This window comes from Onychomys torridus, chromosome 11 (genome assembly GCF_903995425.1).
Source record: "Onychomys torridus chromosome 11, mOncTor1.1, whole genome shotgun sequence".
NCBI classification, from domain to species: domain Eukaryota; kingdom Metazoa; phylum Chordata; class Mammalia; order Rodentia; family Cricetidae; genus Onychomys; species Onychomys torridus.
Window position 1 is genome coordinate 17,563,892 of NC_050453.1, and position 24,026 is coordinate 17,587,917.

Genomic DNA, 24,026 nt, shown 5'->3' on the forward strand with positions numbered 1-24,026 from the left:
TCCACGTTCAGTTTCCCCTGCCTGTTTTTCTTCTAGGTTGTGGTTAAGATGGGGACAGCTGTCATTTCTGTCCTTCTCTATCTGCCTGGAGGTTGTCATTATTTAGCTCAAAATACTTTGCAATTTTTCAGGCTGGAGAGGTGGCTTAGGGGTTAAGAGTGCTGACAGCTCATTCAAAGGACCTAGGTTCAATTCCCAGCACGCACACATGGTGGCTCACAACCATCTGTAACTCCAGTCCTAGAGGATCCAGCACCCCCTCCTCTGTAGGCACTGCATGTACCTGGTGCCCAGACCCCCCCCCAAAAAAAAATCGATATACATAAAAACAAATAAACATTAGAAACACTTTGTAATTTTCATTTTGGTTTCTTTCTTTCTTTTTAAAGATTTATTTATTTATTATGTATACAATGTTCTGCCTGCATATATGCCTGCAGGCCAGAAGAGGGCACCAGATCTTGTTATAGATGATTGTGAGCCACCATGTGGTTGCTGGGAATTGAACTCAGGACCTTTGGAAAAGCAGTCAGTACTCTTAACCACTGAGCCATCTCTCCAGCCCCTTGGTTTCTTTTATAACCCCTAAAACACAAGTGTTTAAAATCTCCATCACATGGGGATTGGAGAGATTGCTCAGTGTTTAAGGGCACTGGCTGTTCTTCCAGAGGGGCCAGGTTTGATTCCCACACATGGTGGCAAACATCTGTGACTCCAGTTCCAGGGAATCAGGGGCCCTATTCTGGCCTCTGAAGGCACTAACATGTGCACAGTGCACAGATATACATGCAGGCAAAACACTCACACATTAGAAAATTTCCCTAAGGTGGAGGCTGGGTGTAATGATATAATGTCCATAATCCTAGCAATTTATAAGTCAGGGGGATTGCAAGTTCAAAGCCAGCTTGGGTTGCCTAGTGAGAGAGGAAAACAAAACAAAAAAATTGAACCTGGAGTGGTTTTTGTTTTAGTAATTCTAGCATTCATTCCTAAGTTAATTGCCTAGCAGTTACACAACGTGTGGCCCATCGTCTCAGTCCTTGAGCCTTTGTTGAGGTGTTCGGCCCGCTGAGTGTCCGTATGTTTGAGATGGGTATACAGTATGAGATATTGACTACAGTATTATCAATAATTATGATATTAAATTTATTCATGGCCTTTAAATATTTGCTGACCCCGGTGATGGTTTTAGCTGCATCTGAGCTCGCCATTGAGATGGTCTGGCCGTTGACAGCTTTCCTCGCTTCTTTCTCTCTGTTTTCTTGTGAAAAGCTGAGTGGCAGGCTTCTCCTTCTTGCTTTTGTTGTGGTTCTTAGGTCTCTTCCATATGGGGATGGAGTCTTTCTTTTTGGACAATCTTAGTGATAAGTCCCTAAACACTGTGATGATGTTTTATATCCTTTTATTTTGATGCTATTCTAGGTGATGCCGACAGATGCCTGGGATGAATAATACCTATCTACAACAGTATGTGATTGTTTTATGTCTTCCAGACATTTAAAATTTTATTTGTTATTGTGCATGTATGTGTGTGTGTATGTGGTTGGTGGCTGTGTCATGGTGCATAGGTGGAGGTCGGAGGACAATTTCTGGAGTTGCTTCTCTCCTTGCACATTTAAGTGGGTTCCGGGAATGGAACTCAGGTCACGGTGCTTGCACAGCAAGGACCTCTACCTGCTGTTGATACTTCTTTTTGCTATTTTATTCCAACTTTTTGCATATTTAAAAAAAGATGTCGATAATTTTTGGAACTGTGTTGTTTTACATTTTAGAGTCATACTGGATTTATAAATTGAATAAGCAGCTTTGTATAATGTTTTAGACAAGCAGTAGCGACACAATAGTGAGGTTAAGGACTTGTCCTGCCTGCTATTGTGTGCCCATTACTTAGATTAAGAGATGCTAGAGATGAGATAGTCATAATCTGCTGGGACATCATTAGCACCATTTGTTCTGTAAAGGCTAGCAAGGAGAGACCATCTGTTGCTGGTGCCTTGGAAAATATCTGTAAATTTTCCTCCCACTCTCTTTCATAGAATTTGGCCCTGCCAAATGCTCTACTTTTGTGTGGTCAAATCAGTTACTACATATTGCTAGAAAAATCTAGACTTAAAAAACATTATTAGGGGACTGGAGAGATGGCTCAGTGGTTAAGAGCATTAACTGCTCTTCCAGAGGTCATGAGTTCAGTTCGGCAGCTAACAACTGTCTGTAACTACAAGATCTGACACCCTCACACAGACATGCATACAGGCAGAACACCAATGCACATAAAATGAAAATAAATAAGTTATTAAAAAAACATTATTAGAGGGTTTCAAACATTATATATTTTGCCTAATTGTAATTATGTCTCCTTTGTTTTTCGTTTTTGTTTGCTTGTTTGCTTGTTTTTTGGTACAGTGTTCTAGACAGGGTCTTGCCAGCCAGGTAGCCCAAAACTGATTGTTCTATATCCTGATAAAATTTGAGATAATCAGCTGATTGAGCCCACTGTATAGCCGAGGATAACCTTGAACTCTGGACCTTTGTCTCTGGAGTGCTGACATTACAGGCATGGAGCAGCCACCACATCCAATTTATGTGGTGCTAGGAATTGAACCAAGGGCTTTGTACAAACCAGGAAAGTATTCTACCAAATAAGCCACATCTCCAGCCTTTAAACATTTAATTTCATGAAAAAATTTTTTGAGACAAGATCTTGCTTTGTACCTCAGGCTGGCCTCAAATTCCCAATTCTCCTGCACCATCCTCCTGATTACTCAGACTACAAACCATGTCTGGATCCTGTAAGGCTTTTGTATTATGTGGGTTAGACTTATCAAGTGTATCATGTAATAAACTGGGAACATTCAATGATACTAGTTTATAAAACCATGATACATGCTACATTATATTCATAAAATATGTTAACATGTATTTTATGAAAAATCATTATTTTACCAAATAAGAAAAACCAAGAAAATGTCTGCTAATAGTTTCAAATTTTCTTTAGTGTTTCAACAGAAGACTTGAATAAACCTCTCTGTTTCTGCTATTTAATGGAAGAATATTGGGAAAAAAAATCCACCATGTGTAAATATATGGTTGAACTTCCCTGACTATGCCTCCTGGCAAACCAAGGAGTCTTCAAAACATACTTTGAAAACTGATGCTCCATGGAAAATTTATGGCAAAAGTACTTTGGGAAATTCCTCCTCTAGAAACATAAATGATAAGATAATGACATGTGGTGGATATGCAAAAATTGACAAAAGTTACCTGGGTTAAATTTTCATAAACGTCTCTGTTGGGAGAAAAAAGAAATACATTTTAATAAACATCATGTAAGTCTTAGTTAGAATGCTATATTTTCAATACACATGTCTGTTTTTACAAATACATTTTTATTTATTTATTTTTCATTAGCTGAGGTCTTTGAGGGGTACACCACCACGTGGACTCTGTGTCCCATGGCCTTTGCAGGAAGGTTGGTTAAGAATCTGGCATGAAGCCGGGTGGTGGTGGTGGCGCATGCCTTCAGTCCCAGCACTCGGGAGGCAGAGGCAGGCGGATTTTTGTGAGTTCGAGGCCAGCCTGGGCTACCAAGTGAGTTCCAGGAAAGGCACAAAGCTACACAGAGAAACCCTGTCTCGAAAAACCAAAAAAAAAAAAAAAAAAAAAGAATTTGGCATGAACCATGCCACTGTTTCTACAACTGAGTGTCCTTTCCCCCGGTCACACTGGCTTTTGGTTTGCCTCCAGGAGTCATTGTGCTGTATATATGTATGTGTGTGTGTATGTGTGTGTGTGTGTGTGTGTGTGTACATATATATGTGGTGCTGGGAATTGAACCAAGGGCATATATATATATATGTATGCATCTCTTTCCTAAGTAGAACTCAGTTTCTTTTAAAAAGAGCTGTGTGCTCTCCTTGGTTTCAGAGACCTCACTTACAGCCAGCAAAAAGAGCCTTGCACAACAGTCTTCCAGACATATTTGCCTTTTAGAAGTCTTTTTCCCAGCAGGCTTCTGCAGGTGTCAAGATATGTCAAGATAGTGGAAAGAACAATATACATGTCTCTAAACCTTTGGATATCCTTTTTACATTTTGATACATTAAATATAAAGAATTTGATGTTAAATATAAAAGAAACGAAATAAACCCTAGATATATCTGCTTATTTACCAAGGGAATTATTACCCATTTGTCATTACAGGAGGCTGAGATGCTTGGGTCTTAAATGCATATTATTGATTTTTTTTTAAAAGCTAGTCTGAAAGGCTACAGACTATATAATTCTAACTACATGTCATTCTAGAAAATGAAAAACTATAGGAAGAGGTAATTAAAAAAAAGAAGTCTGATTGCTAGGCACCAGGTAGGAGAGAAGAATGGACATGTAGAACACAGGTATTTTAGGATAGTGAAAATATTACGTATAATACCAGGATGACACCCACCATTGTGCCTTTGTCTATGCTCAGAAAACACAATACCAGGAGTAACTGCCTGGTAAAGGAGGCTTTAGACTTCTGGTGCTAAAGCACTGATATAGGCTTATCAGTTAAAATAAATATGCCAAAGCCAGGAGGTGGTAGCACATCCTTTAATCCCAGCCCTCAGGAGGCAGAGGCAGGCGGATCTCTGTGAGTCTGAGGCCAGCCTGGGCTACAGAGTGAGTTCCAGGACAGGCGCAAAGCTACATAGAGAAACCCTGTCTTGGAAAACCAACTCACTTATGAATGCCTGGCTTTTTTCTAGCAAGCTTTTCTAACTTAAAATCCCATCTCTCTTTAACTACGTTTTCACTCTGGGCCTTTGACCTTTCTTTAATCTATATGTCTTTCTTTCCTTCTCACTCCATGGCTGGCTGTGTGGGTGGGTGGATGGCCCACAGTACTCCTCTCCTTCTCTTCTCCCTCCTCTCTCTTTCCTCAAGTCTAGATCTCTCCTCCTCTTTATTCTCTATGCATGTCAACCCCGCCTATCCTTTCTCCTGCCTATCTACTTGCTGTTCAGCTCTTTATTAGGCCAATTATGTGTTTTAGGTAGGCAAAGTAACACAGCTTTACAGAGTTAAACAAATACAATATAAAAGAATGCCATACATCTTTGCATCATTAAACGAATACTCCACAGCATAAACAAATATAACACATCTTAAACTAATATTCCACAACACAGGAGAATCATGTGTTCAAAGCCACCCTGTACTACATACCAAGACCTTGTCTCTAAAAACCCAGGGCTCCAGCTCTCTAGGCCTGGGGGCACAGCCTGTGCCCCTCCCCCCCACCACAGCCCCAGTAACCAGGGAGCAGCACCTCACCCCCAACTCCCACCAACCATCCCCTGTGGCATCAGAGACCACTGGGTGCCACAGGCCCCACCTGTACCCATTGGAAGAAGAGCCCCAGCAATCAGGCAGCATCCTCCTCCTCCCCCACCAACCATCCCCTGTGGAATCAGTGACCACCGGAGCCACAGGCCCCACCTGCACTGATTGGAGGAAGAGATGAGTAGACAGCAGTGTAAGAATACATTCAATAACATAAAGAGCAATATGGCACCACTAGAAACTAGTGGTTCTACAACAGCAAGACCTGAACATCCCAACGTAGAGGAAGCAGAAGAAAATGACCTTAAAAATAACTTTATGGAGATGACAGAGGCCCTTAAAGAGAAAATGAAAAATTCCCTTAAAGAAATGGAGGAAAAGACAAAATATTGGAAGAAATCAATAAATCCCTTAAAGAGAGCCAAGAAGAAAACAATCAAACAGGTGATGGAAACAGTTCAAGACTTGAAAATTGAAATAGAGGTAATAAAGAAAACACAAACTGAGGGAATTCTGGAATTGGAAAAATCTAGGTAAGTGAATAGGAACTACAGATGCAAGCATAACCAACAGAATGCAAGAGATGGAAGAGAGAATCTCAGGAATTGAAGATACAATAGAGGAAATAGATTCATTGGTCAAATAAAATATTAAATCCAACAAATTCTTAACACAAAACATCCAGGAAATCTGGGACACGATGAAAAGACCAAACGAAACCTAAAATAGAGATTAAAGAAGGAGAAAAATTCCAGCTCAAAGGCACAGAAAATATATTTAACAAAATCATCGAAGAAAACCTTCCCAACCTAAAGAAAGACATGCCTATGAAGGTACAAGAAGCATACAGAACACCAAATATATTCGACGGAAAAAAAGAAAAAGAAAAAAGAAAAAAGAAGAAAGAAAGAAAAGTCCCCTTGCCACGTAATAATCAAAACACTAAACATACAGAATAAAGAAAGAAGGAGCTGCAAAGAAAAAAGGCCAAGTAACATATAAAGGCAGACCTATCAAAATTACACCCGACTTCTCAACAGAGACTCTGAAAGCCAAAAGGTCCTGGACAGACATTCTGCAGACAGTAAGAGACCACGGATGCCAACCCAGACTACTATACCCAACAAAGCTTTCAATCACCATAGACTGATATAACAAGATATTCCATGATAAAACCAGATTTATCCACAAGTCAAGCCCTACAAGAGGGGAAACTCCAGCCCAAGGAAGTTAGCTGCACCCATGAAAATACAGGCAATAGATAACCTCACATCAGCTAATCCCAAAGAAGGGAAACACACACACACACACACACACACACACACACACACACACACACACTACCACCACCACCACCAAAACAAAAAATAACAAGAATTAACAATCACTGGTCATTAATATCTCTTAATATCAGTGGACTCAATTTACCTATAAAAAGACACAGGCAAACAGAATGGGTATGAAAACAGGATCCATCATTCTGCTACATACAAGAAACACACCTCAACCTCAAAGACAGACATTACCTCAGAGTAAAGGGTTGGGAAAAGATTTTCCAATCAAATGGACCTAAGAAACAAGCTGGTGTAGCTATCCTAATATCTAACAAAATAGACTTCAAACTAAAGTTAATCAAAACAGATAGAAAAGGACATGTCATATTCATCACAGGAAAAATACATTGAGATGAAGTCTCAATTCTGAATACCTATGCCCCAAATACAAGGGCACCCACATTTGTAAAAGAAACATTACTAAAGCTTAAATCACATATCAAACCCCACATACTAATAGTGAGAGATTTCAACCCCCTACTCTCACCAATGGACAGATCGGGCAGACAGAAACTTAACAGAGAAGTAAGACAGATGTTATGATTCAAATGGACTTAACAGAAATCTATAGAACATTTCACTCAAACAAGAAAAAATATACTTTCTCCTCAGCATCTCATGGAACCTTTTCTAAAATTTACAACATACTTGGTCACAAAGCAAATCTCAACAGATACAAAAAAATTGGACTAACCCCCTGTATCTTATCAGATCACCATGGCTTAAAGTTAGAATACAACAATAACACAAATTACAGAAACCCTACAATCTCATGGAAACTGAACAATGCTCAAATGAATCACCACTGGGTCAAGGAAGAAATGAATAAAGAAATTAAAGATTTCTTACAATTCAATGAAAATGAAGGCACAACATACCCAAACTATGAAAGCAGTACTAAGTGGAAAGTTCATAGCACTAAGTGCCCATATAAAGAATCTGGAGAAATCTCACACTAGTGACTTAACAGCACATCTGAAAGCTCTAGAACAAAAAGAAGCAAACTCACCCAGGAGGAGGAGATGCCAGGAAATAATCAAACTGAGGGCCAAAATCAATAAAACAGAAACCAAGAGAACAATACAAAGAATCAATGAAACAAAGAGTTGGTTCTTGAGAAATTCAACAAAATAGACAAACCCTTATCCAAACTAACCAAAAGACAGAGAGAGAGCATCCAAATTAACAAAATCAGAAATGAAAAGGGGGACATAACAACAGACACTGAGGAATTCCAGAGAATCATTAGGTCATACTTCAAAAACCTGTAATCCACAAAATTGGAAAATCTAAGACATGGACAATTTTCTTGATAGGTACCACTTACCAAAATTAAATCAAGACCAGATAAACAACTTAAATAGACCTATGACCCCCAAGTAAATAGAAGCAGTCATTAAAAGTCTCCCAACCAAAAAGAGCCCAGGGCCAGATGGTTTCAGCACAGAATTCTATCAGAATTTCAAAGAAGAGCTAATACCAATACTCCTCAAATTGTTCCACACAATAGAAACAGAAGGAACATTGCCAAACTCTTTTTTTTTTTTTTTTTTTTTTGTTTTTTGAGACAGGGTTTCTCTGTAGCTTTGGAGCCTGTCCTGGACTAGCTCTGTAGACTAGGCTGGTCTCAAACTCATGGAGATCCACCTGCCTCTGCCTCCTGAGTGCTGGGATTACAAGCATGAGCCACCACTGCCCGGCTCCCAAACTCTTTTTATGAGCCTACAGTTACCCTGATACCCAAACCACACAAAGATGCAACAAAGAAAGAGAATTACAGACCAATCTCCCTCATGAACATCAACGCAAAAATACCAGCAAACCGAATCTAAGAACACATCAAAAAAATCATCCACCAAGAGTAGGCTATATTCCAGAGATGCAGGGATGGTTCACCATACCAAACTCTGTCAATGTAATCCACCATATAAACAAACTGAAAAAAATCTCACATGATCATTTCATTGAAAAAGCATCCAACACCCCTTCATGAAAGGTCTTGGAGAGATCAGGGATATAAGAACATACCGAAACATAATAAAGGCAATATACAACAAGCCGACAGCCAATATCAAACTAAATGGAGAGAAACTCAAAGCAATTCCACTACAATCAGGAATAAGACAAAGCTGTCAAGGCTGTCCACTCTCTCCATATCTATTCAATATAATACTTGAAGTTCTAGTTAGAGCAATAAGACAATAAAAGAAGATCAAGGAGATACAAATTGGAAAGGAAAAAGTCAAACTTTTGCTATTTGCAGATGATAAAATAGTATACATAAGTGACCCCCAAATATTCTTTCAAAGAATTCCTATAGCTGATAAACCCCTTCAGTAATATGGCAGGATACAAGATTAACTAAAAAAAAAAAAAAAAATCAGTGGCCCTCCTATATACAAATGATAAACAGGCTGAGAAAGAAATCAGGGAAATATCACCCTTTACAATAGCCATAAATAACATAAAATATCTTAGGATAACTCTAACCAAACAAATGAAAGACCTACATGACAAGAACTTTAAGCCTTTGAAGAAAGAAATTGAAGAAGATGTCAGAAAATGGAAAGATCCCCCATGCTCTTGGATAGGTATGATCAAATAGTAAAAAATAGCAATCTTACCAAAAGCAATCTACAGATTCAGTGCAATCTCCAACAAAATCCCAACACAATTTTTCACAGACCTTAATAGAGCAATACTCAACTTCATATGGAAAAAAACAAAAACAAAAACAAGGATAGCTAAAACAATCCTGTATGATAAAGAAACTTCTGGAGGCATCACCATCCCTGACTTCAAGCTCTACTATAGAGCTATAGTAATAAAAACAGCTTGAAACTGGCATAAAACCAGACATGTAGATCAGTGGAACCAAATTTGAAGACCCTGACATTAATCCACAAAACTCTGATCACCTGATTTTTGACAAAGAAGCCAAAAATGTACAATGGAAAAAAGAAAGCATCTTCAACAAATGGTGCTGGCATAACTGGATATCTACATGTAGAAGACTGCAAATAGATCTCCATAGATATAACTATCTCCATGCACAAAACTTAAATCTGAGTGGGTCAAAGACATCAACACAAATCCAGTTACACTGAATCTGATAGAAGAGAAAGTGGTAAGCAGCCTTGAACACACTGGCACAGAAGACCACTTCTTAAATATAACACCAGTAGCACAGACACTGAGGGGAGCAATTAATCAATGGGACCTCCTGAAACTGAGAAGCTTCTGTAGGGCAAAGGACATGGTCAATAAGACAAAATGGCAGCCTACAGAATGGCAAAAGATCTTCACCAAACCCACATCTGACAGAGTGCAGACCTCCAAAATATATAAAGAACTCAAGAAAGCAAAATATCAAATAATCCAATTAAAAAATGGAATACAGATCTAAACTGAGAATTCTCAACAGAAGAATCTCAATGGCTGAAAGATATGTAAGGAATTGCTCAACATCCTTAGCCATCAGGGAAATGCAAATCAAAATGACTCTGAGATACCATCTTACACCTGTCATAATGGCTACAATCAAAAACACTGATGACAGCTTATGTTGGAGAGGATGTGGAGTAAGGAGAACACTCCTCCACTGTTGGAGTGCAAACTTGCACAGCCTCTCTGGAAACCTGTATGGCGGTTTCTCAGAAAATTGGGAATCAACCTACTTCAAGACCCAGCCATACCACTCTTGGGCATATACCCAAGGAATGCTCAACCATACCACAAGGACACCTGCCTAACTATGCTCAGAGAAGCATTATTTGTAATAGCCGGAACCTGGAAACAACTTAGATGCCCCTCATCTGAAGAATGGATAAAGAAAATGTGGTAAATGGAGTATTACGCAGCAGAAAAAAAAAAATGACATCATGAAATTTGTAGGCAAACAGATGGAACTAGAAAAAATTATCCTGAGTGAGGTAAACAGACCCAGAAAGACAAACATGGTGTGTACTTACTCGTAAGTGGATACTAGATGTAAAGCAAAGAATAACCAGGCTAAAATCCATAGCCCCAGAGAAATTAGGTAACAAGGGGACCTTAAGAGGGACACATGGATCACCCTATAAATAAGATTTTCTGGGTAAACTGGGGGCAGAGGGGAAAAGATGGGGGATGAGAACATGAGGGAATGGGATGGTCAAGCTGGGGGAAAGACAGAGAAGGAGAGCAATGGAAGAGGTGTCTTGACAGAGGGAGCCATTACGGGGTTAGGGAGAAATTCCCAAAATCCACAAAGATGATCCCAGTTAAGACTCCTCGAAATAGTGGAGAGGGTGCCTGAACAGGCCTTCTCCTATAATGAGATTGGTGACTACCCTCATTAACATCATAGAACCTACATCCAGTAACTGATGGAAGCAGATGCAGAGATCCACAGCCAAGCACTGGGCCGAGGTCCTAGAGTCCAGTAGAAGAGAAGGAGAGGGATTCTATGAGCAAGGAGGGGGTCAAGATCATGATGGAGAAACCCACAGAGACAGCTGACCTGAGCTAGTGGGAGCTCATGGACTTGGGATTGATAGCTGGGGAGTCTTCATGGGACCAAATGAGGCCCCCTGAATGTGGGTGACAGTTGTGTGGCCTGGTCTGTGGGTAGTTTGTGGGTCCCCTGACAGTGGGACCAGGATTTATCCCTGGTACATGAACTGGCTCTTTGGAGCCCATTCCCCATGGTGGGATACCTTGCTGAGCCTTGATACAGGGAGGAGAGGCTGGGTCCTACCTCAACTTGGTATGCCAGAATTTGTTGACTCCACAAGGGAGGTCTTACCCACTCTGAGGAGTGGATGAGGTTGGGGTGAGGGGAGGGGTGTGTGTGTGTGTCGGGGGGAAATGAGAAGGAGGGGGAACTGTTTGTGGTGTGTAAAATGAAAAGAAAATAAAAAAACCAAAATACCAAGACTGGAAGGTATAGAAAAGAAAAGCCTTAGGTTTGGTCCCCAGCACTGAACAAGCAAAGAAACAAACAGAATACAATAAAAACAGGAGCCCTCCCCCAAAGGATGACAGGGCCACTTACACTTACCAGATTTTCAAAACAAAGATGTGAACTCAAAAGACAAATGGTTCATATTGTCCCTTATATGCAGATCTTAGCTTGTGGTGTGTGTGCGTGTGTGTGTGTGTGTGTGTGTGTGTGTGTGTGTGTGTGCGTGTGCGTGCGCGTGTGCGTGTGTGTGTGTGTGTGTGTGAGAGAGAGAGAGAGAGAGAGAGAGAGAGAGAGAGAGAGAGAGAGAGAACCTAAAAATCTAGAAAGAAGACCAGGGGGCTGGAGAGATGGCTCAGTGGTTAAGAGCACTGGCTGTCCTTCCAGAGGATCTGGGTTCAATTCCCAGCACCCACATGGCAGTTCACACCTATCTGTAACTCAGTTCCAGGAAATCTGACACCCTCATGCCAATGCACATAAAATAAAGTTAAATAAATTATTAAAAAAAAAAAGAAAAGAAAAGAAAGGAGACCGGGAGAGGGTCTCAAAAATGTTCAAAGCAGGGAGGGGCAGCAAAAGGAGACACGTGACATGAAAGTGAAACAGAACTTTGTGTAGGCCACATGGGAAGGAAAAGGAGGGAACAGGAGAGCAAGGGAGGGGAATCTATTAAAACCCACTTTAAAAAATGTCATGAAGAGGGCTGGAGAGGTGGCTCAGTGGTTAAGAGGCACTGGCTGCTCTTCCAGAGGACCGGGGTTTAATTCCCAGCATCTACAAGTTGGCTCACAACTGTCTGTAACTCCAGTCTCAGGGGAACCAATGCTCTCTTCTGGCCTCCTCAGAAACTGCACATGTCTGGTACACAGACATATATACACATAAAACACTCATACATATAAAATAAAAAAGAAAATGTCATAATGATACCTAATACCTTGTAAACTAATTTTAAAAAATAATTTGAAAATAAATAGATAAATAAATAAAGGCATGGTAATAAAGAAAACATAGCAGGCAAATAGATCAGCTGAACAGAATAGCCAGTCCAGGAGGCCAGGCATATGTGGAAAACTGTACTGTGAACAAGCAGACACTGTATATACATTATTCAGTAAATGGTATGAAAGTTAATTTTTTCATGTTGAAAAAATAGAACTGAATCTCTACCTTGAAGCTTGTACAAAAACTAATTCCAGGTGGATTAAGAACTTTATAAAAAAAAAGGTATATAAAACTTAATGTGGAGCTGGGTGGCGGTGGTGTATGCCTTTAATCCCAGCAGAAGCAGGCGATCTCTGTGAGTTTGAGGCCAGCCTGATCTGCAGAGCGAGATCCAGGACAGGCACCAAAACTACACAGAGAAACCCTGTCTAGAAAAACAAAACAAAACAAAACAAAAAAGAAAAAGAAAAAAAGGAAAACTAAAAAGAAATTGTTACTATCATAACTATCATATATACATATATATATATATATATATATAGTTGGTGTCTTAATTAGAATTCTTATTGCTGTGATGAAACACCATGACCAAAAGCAACTCAGAGAGGAAAGGGTTTATTTTGTTCAGTTCCATATAACACATATAACAGTTCATCATTGATGGAAGTCAGGACAGGAACTCAAATAGGGCAGAGACCAGGATACAGAAGCTGAGGCAGAGGCTATCAAGGAGTGCTGCTCACTGGCTTGCTCCTTATGGCTTGCTCAGCCTGCTTTCTTACAGAACCCAAGTTCACCAGCCCAGAGATGGTATCACATCCACAAATGCCTTCTCCCATTAATCACTAATTAAGAAAATGCCCTATAGCAGGGTTTTATGGAGGCATTTTCTCAATTGAGGCTCCCTCCTTTCAGATAACTTTAGCTTGTGTCAAGTTGTCATAAAATTAGCCAGCACAGTGGGCAAACTAAAAGAAAAGCAAGGACTCATCCATTATTAAATATTCCACACAGTCCCTTGGGGAGTTCCAGCTAGCGACTTCCCTGAATAGCACATCTGTTTTGGCTTTGTGGAAGAGTTAAAGCTGGCTTAGGGCTTCCTGAAGGCTCATTTTGGGTTAGTCTCAACCTTTGGGGCTGAGTGTGTATAGTAGGACAGGCCAATGGGGTCAAGGAAATTGGCTCAAGCCAGTTGCCAAGGCATGCACATAATGTACTTCCTTATGAGCCAAGCTGGAGTCTGCCTGAAGGCCTGGCCAACAGGTGCTGTCAAGAGTTCCTGATCATGCCTAGCCAAGGAGGGATGACCATGCAATGCCACTAGAGCAAGACAGAGTTTGGGTGCTGGGAGGAGGTTATATAAGGCCTTCTCTGTTATTGAGTAAACAAGTCTGCCATTTGCCTTCAACCGACTCCTGGTATTTGTGTAGTTGAAGCTGTGTCTTCTCACTCCCTCCCCTGAGGGAGCCATTGGGATCAAGCAACAAGTGTTCATCAGTGAGAATGGTAATCTGTTAAGTGATTCTTGGGGTTTCTTGGCAGATATCTTAGGGTTTTTTTGTTTTGTTTTGTTTTGTTTTTTTTTGCTATAACAAAACTGCCAAGTGGGCAGCTTTAACATTAATTTCTCACTGCTCCATTGGCTGGGAAGTGCACCATCAGTGTGCTGCCGGCTTCACTGCCCAGAGTAGGCCACTTCCCAGTTCATAGATGATAGTGTTTCACTGTGAATAGGGTAGGGAGTTTCTGTCATAAGGGCACTAATCCTATTCATGAGGGTTCCATCCTTATGACCTAATCACTCCCCAAAACCCCACACCAACTACTAAAATACGAACTTGGGAGGGGGATACAAGCACTCAGTCCATTGAGATGGGTTTTCCTCTCTGGTAGCTCCCACATTCTCTCCTTTAAGAGAAGCAGAAAGTAGCCCATTTGGTCACTGTGGAAGGTCCTATTTCCCAATCCAGCTCTAACTAGGAGTTTTTACTTCCAAATTTTCCCTTGTCAATTGCTCAGTAGTTTCAGAACCCATGGAGGAGAGGCTAGTGACCAAGAACAAGGACAGAAGCCTGGCATTTTCATCAGTATCAGAGATTCAAATCATGCTTTTCAGTGAGACTGGGGAGGTTGAGGTTAAGAGACCGTTGAAGAAGATAATGAAGCTAGTGGCAATAAGTATGATATACTGCAGATGTGAGTGTTCTGATTGCTTCTGACCAGGGCATATGCCAGTCCTTAATGCAGTTGATGAAAAGTGGGTTGTGGCATTATCACCATGTAAGTCACATGAATTTAATATTATTATGGAAGAGGAAGGAAGCTTTCCTTGAAGAAAACAGATGTAAAGTAGATAAAAAGAAAGGCACATTCCACCTATCCATAAAATGTGCACTGCCTTCAGCACGACACTAAAGCATTCCTTATCTATTAAATAAAGATAATTATTCTTACACATCTGTTGTCATTATGAAAATCAAGAAAAAGAACAGGCCAGCCAGAGGTATACAGAGAGACCCTGCATAAAGAAACAGACAGACAGACATGTATATGTAGTAAGTGTTCAAACTGTGTTGATATTTTTATAACTACTAATTCAATACTACTTTGGCAATACATTTGAGGACATTTTGGTTGGTGAGTAAATGTTTGTATGCTAATCATGATGCGGATAATGAATCTGTGATTGATTTTTCAAGCGGTAGCTAAATAAAAGCCTTAATTACCTTTGTACTATGCATTACTTACGCAACTGTATAATACCACATGAAGCAAACATGAGAATTATCCACATGCAGGTTGCGTGACTCTTCATCCTAAAAAGAAATGCAAAAGAAAAAATACGTTAAATTTGAAATAGATACAAATATGAATATAAGCTTGAACATCACAGGGGAACTATTACTTACCTGAGAGTAGAGAAAAATGGATTTTAGACCAGTATTAATAACATTCATACAGAAGGTATTCAATGCCTCACTTTCTCTGCATTTACTAGAATGAATGGCAAACTTTGGAGATATCTGGCAACTTGCTATCCTTATTGTGTCTATCCTATTTTTCTCCCTCGTGGACACACACGTCTGTTCATCTTCTGGATCAGCGATTCTCAACCACCCAGAAGACAGGGTATGTTTGGCAATGTGTGGAAATGCTTTTGGGTGTTAAAATTATCTGTTTGCAAATGAGCAGATTCATTGTTACTCTCATTCATCTGCATTCAAATGGTTTTCTTGAATTGAAGAAAAGGAAGGAGAATAAAAGATAAATCTTCAATTTGCATTTGGTCCTGGATATTGCCATTGGAATGTGTGATATGAGACCTATTCATCAGAAGCATGAACCTAATTAGTCTTACCAATCAAAAACCAGGAACCAGGTATCAGGGCAAAAACCTGGAAGATCAGAAAAGCAAGGGAGCAGCCACAGTCGCTTCCTACCTCTCTGGATCCTCTGATGAAAAGAGGCCAAGATCCTGTCTCTAATCTGCCTTATCACTTCCTGGCTCTGCCTCCCGAGTGCTGGGATTAAAGGCATGAACCACCACCACTGCCTGGCCTCTATTGTTAACTAGAGGCCAGATCCACCCTCTGATCTCCAGGAGAGCTTTATTTGTCAGAACACAAACAAAATATCACATATTTCCCCCTTTTTGTCTAAATAAAAAGTGAAGGTTTTTAACTGACATAGAAAAACTATATACAATAAGTAAAATAACTATATACAAACATATATAGGCAATAATTACATTAATAATGTCTAGTCCATTAGCATTTGACAAATTGAGAGAAAATATTCCATTATCTATCCTATCTTGGTGAATCCAAAGTGTAGCATAAATCACTTTCTGTCCTAACTTGCATTACCAACCCAAAACTATCTTTTTATGTCTCTCAACCTTATACACTTTACACCTCTTTTATGAATGTCTTTTCTGAATTTGTTAAAAAGGAAAAGTATAACTATCTAGTCTTCAACTCCACCAGAGACCTGAGCAAACAAGAAGTGCAGAGCAAACAACTTCAAAAATTAAAAAAAATGACAGAAACAGCTGTCTGCCTGGACAGCCATGCAAGGTTCCTCTGTAATGCTGAGGCACCCATCTTCAACCTGCAGGCCTAGAATATCTGACTGACTTTTCTGTGAAGCAGGATTTTTGAAGGACTATCCCACCTTGTCTTGGCAAAGTTTGGCAGTCACATTCTTTTCTGTCCTGCTTGGCCACTTGGATGATGTGAGGGCACTTTCTTGCCCAGTGGCTAATTTTTGCCACAATGAAAGTAAACTCCATATGGAGTTTCTTCAAAGCCCATCTGCAACTGAATGTCGCGACACAGGTATGTGGGTTCAAGCAGGTCCATGGAATGAAGACTCAGAGGCATCTTAAGAATGAATCTAGCCTTCCTGGCTACTGGGGCATCCACTCTCGAAGGACTGAAGCACCTTCCCTTGGCCTCGGGCATTTTTATTTCTCTCCATAACAGTTTAGCCAGTTAATTTCCATATGCTCAAAACAACCTGAAAGGGGATCCCAACAATACATTGCCAAGTGAAAATTCCTTAATTTGTCAGGTATCATGGTTTTCTGGATTTCTTGAATCAAGTTTTGCATAGGACTTTGTATCCTTGGGAAACTCCAAGACAAGATTCACATAGAGGGCAACAAGGGAAAGAAAAGGTGTCTGCTGAACAAAAGATGAATTAGGGCTAGGTGCTGCTCTCTGGAGCCAGGCCAGGTACAGCTTAGCAGGAATGCCACCACACCCATCATCTTCTCTGGAGTAGATTGATGCTACCAGGAGATGACATGTCTCATTATCATTAAAAAAAACAAAAAACAAACAAACAAAAAAAACAGGGTTGGGGATTTAGCTCAGTGGTAGAGTGCTTGCCTAGCAAGTACAAGGCCCTGGGTTCTGTCCTCAGCTCCAGAAAATAAATAAATAAATAAAAACACCTTATGTTATTAAATCATCTTAAATTCCATATTCTGTAGGTCTCCTAAGTATTTGAAGACCACTTGCCTATCTAAAGTATATCTCTGGTTGACTTTGAAAACACACCTAACATGACTACAAGTTTGATTGTAATAGGTGACTAACTACTAACCTGCATTTCTTTATTATCCTAAATAGTTTGTAATAATAACTTTCAAGGACTAGAAATTTACATTACATTGTTAGTTGAGCTGTATAGGTACAATATCTTGAATAAGAGAAGAAATGTATGTACAGTATGTTCTAACAAAAATAACCTCAAATTTGTATCAATATACAAAAATCCAAGGTAATGTAAAATATTTAAAACTAGTAGTTGCTTTTTTTTGGTTTAAAAGTAGATTCAGGCTGGGTGGTGGTGGCACACACCTTTAATACCAGCACTTGGGAGGCAGAGGCAGGCGGATCTCTGTGAATTCGAGGACAGCCTGGTCTACAAAGTGAGTTCCAGGAAAGGCGCAAAGGTACACAGAGAAACCCTGTCTCGAACTCCCCCCCCAAAAAAGTAGATTCAATATCTACCCTTTAATTGTATTTCTATATCCCTCTTTTTTATTTTTAGAACAAGATCCCTGAATCTAATCTCTTTTGTTCAGCTTTTTTTCTGACCATTACCAATAACAACTTGTAACCAACCCCCCTAAATGATAAGGAATATTCATAACCCATTGAATGACCAAAACCACCCATTCCACCTCTTGGAAATATGGGTACCATGTTCTTAAAATTACTTCCTGCTGTCTGGGGGCAATGACATCTTTAGGGGACTTTGAAAAAATTTAGATAATTGTCGAATCCTGGGAGATCTAGCTGTATCATTTGTTGTCCAGTCTCTGTATGATGGGAAAGCGCAGGGTTTCTCTCAAGTCCTGGGCAGAGTAATCTGTGAGGCTGGACCATCTCAGTTAGCCACACTGAAATTGTCCTGAGCAGTTTGTAGTTCAAAACCAATCTTTAGGTGGTGTTTGTGAGCTTAGTGCTGTTACCACAGTCCAGGTTGTGGGCCACCTCCTCCTTTTGGAGATTTCAAAGGTTGCTGTTAGGCATGGTCATGGTTCACTGCAGAAAACTTAAACATTTTAAATGTCATATGAAACAGATCTCAAAAAGGTTGAAGGACCATAATTTGTTATGTATATTCAGGGTACAAAAACTTAATTCCTAGTTACCTGATAGAGACTCAAACCCAAAATCATGTGCAGGAAGCTAGATGAAGCCCTTTTCTAGAATTAGTAATCTATATGATCATTAATATCATGACAAAAAGTTGAAAAAAATATATTCGGGTTGGGGATTTAGCTCAGTGGTAGAGCGCTTGCTTAGCAAGCCCAAGGCCTTGTGTTCTATCCTCAGCTCAAAAAAAAAAAAAAAGAAGAAGAAGAAAAAATATATTAATCTTATAAATTTTAAGATAATAACTATACCTTAACAAACATTTTGAAGAATCAAAATAAAACCAAAGGATCATGAGATTAGTGGCAATAGAATAGTCCCTTAATTTTTGTTTTTCTTCTGTCCCATATCAGGTATCTCTTCTGACATGAGACAGAGATTTTGGATTTTCCTTTTAACAAGCATTCTTGGGTTTAGAGAAGGAGAGAGCCATGCTCCAACTCCAAAGCCAGCTTTAATTTTTAATTGAACTGGGACTACAAAAAGACCATTTGCATTATGTGTCTATAGAGAACAGCAGAAGCAAACATTTGGGAAGATTTATGAAATTTTATCCTGTTGGAAATGAGATATACTAATAGGCCTATTTACTCTTTTTTTTTGAGGGGGGGGAACATTTTCTCTGGATGATTCATCCTTTTTCTTCAGATGTCTCATTTGTCCAGTGGTCTTCAGACTCCTTAGCTGGATGCCTTCATTCTCCTGGAAAGACAAAACAATGCCCTGCCCCAACCCTAATTTTGGGAAATTTCCTTTTGGCAAGAACTATCACCACTTCTAAGAGGTCTCTTTTGTTTGAATCTAATCTTCATCAATTTTGATGGTATCCATAGCTTTTCTTCTCTTGTGGAAATAAAAGCATAACCTCTTCCCCAACATGACACATATCCTAGTTTCCATTCTGAGGTCAACACATCTTTTAAGTACACAGGCTGATTTAATGCAGCAGTTTATTCTATTATCCAATGTCTCTCCGCAGCTGTCGCTCCTTTTTCATTAGTATTTAGAAAATTTAAAGTTAATAAAGCATTGTGCAATCTATCTCTGGAGGTCTTTATTACCCCTTTCTGTTAATTAAGTATATTTTTTAGAGTTTGATTAGATCTTTCTATAACTTCTTGTCCTGAAGGAATGTGTGGTATACCTGTAATATGCTTTATGTTATAATATGCAAAAACTGTTTGATTTTACTAGAGACATATGCTGGAGCATTGTCAGTCTTAATCCCCATGATGGCCATAACTACTAACAAATGTGTGATTACTGAATCAGCTTCTTTTCAGAACTCAAAGCAGTTGCCCATTGAAATCTTGAGTATGTATCTACTATGTGGTATACATATTTTAATTTTCCAAACTCTACAAAATGAAACACATCCATTTGCCAAATTTCATTTCTTTGAGTACTCTCTGGGTTACTTCCTGCAGGTAGTGGAATTTGCCTGTACAATGAATAAATAGGCCATTTTCTTTCTTTCTTTCTTTCTTTCTTTCTTTCTTTTTTTAAGATTTATTTATTTATTATGTATACAGAAGAGGGCGCCAGATCTCATTACAGATGGTTGTGAGTCACCATGTGGTTGCTGGGAATTGAACTCAGGACCTCTGGAAGAGCATTCAGTGCTCTTAACCTCTGAGCCATCTCTCCAGCCCAGTATGTTTTTTTGTTTGTTTGTTTTGTTTTGTTTTTTGATATTTTGAGACAGGGTTTCTCTGTGTAGCTTTGCGCCTTTCCTGGAACCAGCTTTGTAGACCAGGCTGGCCTCAAACTCACAGAGATCTGCCTGCCTCTGCCTCCTGAGTGCTGGGATTAAAGGCATGTGCCATCACCGCCTGGATTGTAGGCCATTTTATAATTTCCTTGGCTTATTGCCAAGTGATGGAAAAATCTTTTTTCAAATCCTTGCTATTGGCATGGTCTTTTTAATAAAATTCTGAGGCTTCTAGCACATTTCCTATCAATAGTTGATCAATTTCATCATTACCTGTGCTAGAGGGCCTGGTAGAACTGTATAAGATCTAATATGTGTTATATATAAGGGATGATTTCTATTTCTGATTATTTCTTGTAACTGAATAAATACCAACGTCAATTCTGTATCATCTGGAATAAATTCAGCAATTTCAATATGTAAAACACCTCTTTCTACATATTGAGAGGCAGTAACTATATTGAGGTTCTGAAAAAAATCTAATAATTCCATGAGAATAGCATATAATTATGACTTCTGAAGAGACTCAGAAAGGCTTTGAGCTACTTTATTCAAATTTCCTTATTTATAACCTTCCATCAATATAGGATGTAGAGGCTCCAGAAATTGGTGTTCCCCTTACAATATGTGGTAGAATCCAGTTAGTTCTCTTTATGAATTGAATTATTTTGCTTTTGGGATATTTGTTAGTATCTCCCAAAAAATACTTCAAACTCTTTGCCAATGTTCATTTTCTGCCCATAAAGAGGAAATTTCAGCATTAGTAAAAGGGTACTACAGTTTCTGCTGGGTCTATTCCTGCTAATTGATGAAGTCTAAATTTTCCTTTTAGAATCAACTGATAAACCTTTTCTACACAGGTCTTTCATTTCTTACTATGTTTGTGTGATAAAAATTTCCAATCTAAGATATTATATTCTCTCTGGATTAAAATTCCTGTAGGGAATGTGTAGAAGGTTAAATACCCAGAATGCAATCAAGCTCTGGATCCAAATGATCCATGTGTGCATCCTGTAATTTCTTTTCTACTAAAGCCAATTCTCTCTCAGCTTCAGATGATAATTTTCTTGGACTATTTAAGTCCTTGTCACCTTGTAAGGTTTGAAACAAATTACTCAGTTCTTGAGTTGTTAATCTACTTGTGAGAGAACCTTCCATTGATATCTCTTAACAGGCTGGTAATTATTGTAACTTGGCACCATGAAGGCAAATTTTTCTCTATCTTTTTCTTGTAAAAGTATAGTGAAGAAATAGTCTTTTAAAATCAATAACTATTATAGACCACCATTTAGGTATGGCAGGGGAATTCCAGACTATAAAGAGCCTGGAATCACCTATTAATAGCTCTTAGATCTGTTACCATTCTCCATTTCCCATATTTATTTATTTTTAAAATATATTTATTTATTAAAATTTTTTTCATTTTACATATCAACCCCAGTTCCCCCTCCCTCCTCTTCTCCCGCCTCCTCACCTCCCTCCCACTCTGCCCCCATCTACTCCTCAGAGTGGGTAAGGCCTCCCATGGTAGTCAACAAAGTCTGGCATTCCAAGTTGAAGGAGAGCCTAGCCCCTCCCCATTGTATCAAGGTATCCCATCACAGGAAATGGGTTCCCAAAAGTCAGTTCATGCACCTGGGATAAGTCCTGGCTCTGCTGCCAGGGACCCCACTAACAGATCAAGCCACACAACTGTCACCCACATTCAGCAGGCCTAGTTTAGTCCCATGCAGGTTCCCGAGCTGTCAGTCTAGAGTCAATGAGCTCCAACTAGCACTGGTCAGCTGTCTCTGTGGGTTTCCCCATCATGTTCTTGATCCCTCCTCCTCCTCCTCCTCCTCCTTCTTCTTTTGAATGCCATTTATTGAAGGAGGGAGGAGGTCTTAAATACAGGCTTACAGCACAATGGGAGAACCCTGGAGGGCAGAAGTTCGCTTCTGATTTTTTTTTTTTTAAAGCTGAGGATTAAACCCCAGGCCTTGTGCTTGCTAGGCAAACACTCTACCATTGACCATTCAGCAAAAACCCCTCCCCCCCACTCCCCTCCCCCACCCCCCATTCCTGATGTTTTACAATCTTGCATCTAAGCTGTTAATGCCCAATATGCTGGACACACAGACAAGGAGCTTCCCTTAAGCATTCAAGAGGGTGAAATCTTGCAGGGAATTAGCATAGGGAGGATATCAAGGTCAAGATCAGCAAGCAAGGCAACAGTTACCCAAAACAGGGGCCAGGGACCTACAGGTCCCCCCCTTTTACTAAAAAAATGATCTTCTGACTTAGGTTGCGTGGGACATCAGCAGGTCACCTTACCCGTTATGGAGACGCCTGTCCAGGCCACACAGGCGTTCTGTCTTAGATTGGTGAGCGCCCCCCAGGCATTACTATTTATTGGGTTTTTTTTTTTTTTTTTATTTTTGTTTATCAAGACAGGGTTTCTCTGTGTAGCTTTGCACCTTTCCTGGAACTCACTTTGTAGATCAGGCTGGCCTTGAACCCACAGAAATCTGCCTATCTTTGCCTCGTGCTGGGATTAAACCACCACTGCCCAGCCCAGATTTCATTTTAGTAACAAATGCAGGAGAATTCCAAGGACTGATTGATTTAATATATTGTACATTTAGCTGCTCCTATACTAGATGTTCTAAGGCCTATCATTTTTCTGATGTCAAAGGCCATTGTTCCAACCAGATAGTTTTGTCAGTCAACCATTTTAAATCTTTGGTACCTTTGAATGATTAACAGCTGTTATGCTCTATTTTTGTACAACCTGAATGGTTGGTAACTGTTCTTTAAAATAACTTCTAATATTTTTCTCAGAAACATACATTAGTTTATGGTTTGTTTCTGAGATTGGAGGAATGTTAATTTGGGTAATTCATTGCTGTTACAAAGCATGTCCCAATAAATTCATTGCTATATTACCCACATATAGCTATAATTTTCCTCTCTGTCCTTCTGTCCCTATATATTTGATCCATCTAAGACTTTGTTTTGCCTGAACTATAGCTCCAATCCCTAAAAGCTGAACATTTACCTCCTAAAGAGAAAAATTTGGATGCCCACATTCAGATACAATAATGTTATGTTTGCCACTGTGTCTACAAGACATTTAATTACAATGTTACTTATTCACACCTTTAGCTTTGGTCTTTGATTATTTATGGAAGTCTACCAAAATATTTGCTTTATGGTTTCTCCTGAAATTTTTGTGTTATATTCTAAAGCTGCTCTATCATCCAGGGCAGTAAGAGTTTTTTTACAATAGGCATTAGGTCCTTTAATTGCTCTGAGGAGGAGTTTCCCTATGGTGACAGGGAACTACTGAACCAAATTTAACATGGGGGCCTGTGAGAGGCCTCCCAAGGCATTTCTCAATGGCAAAGGGTTACCCTGTCTGTCCCTTGTTGATCTGCATTCATTGGTCCAGTGTCTGCCTTTGCCACACCTTTTATCTACTTCAGAATGGGGGGGCTTTCTGTTTGATTTATTCTAGAAAAAAACTTTGTTTCTAGGAACACCCTGTTTATTATCCCTTTTTAGGTGACCTTGTTTGCCACAATTAAAACAGCTGACATTTTGATTTTTCTTCAAGCCTC

General features: G+C 39.5%; 1 protein-coding gene across 1 annotated transcript in view; it reads right to left on the reverse strand.

Annotated features, from left to right (window-relative positions):
* Positions 1-24,026, reverse strand: part of Catspere (catsper channel auxiliary subunit epsilon) — a 109,890-nt gene that overhangs the window by 64,772 nt on the left and 21,092 nt on the right. The window contains exons 2-3 of the mRNA XM_036202635.1: positions 15,295-15,362; positions 3,262-3,286 (exon numbers count right to left, since the gene is read on the reverse strand). Coding sequence (XP_036058528.1) covers positions 3,262-3,286; positions 15,295-15,362 — 93 coding nt within the window. The remainder of the gene's footprint in view (positions 1-3,261; positions 3,287-15,294; positions 15,363-24,026) is intronic.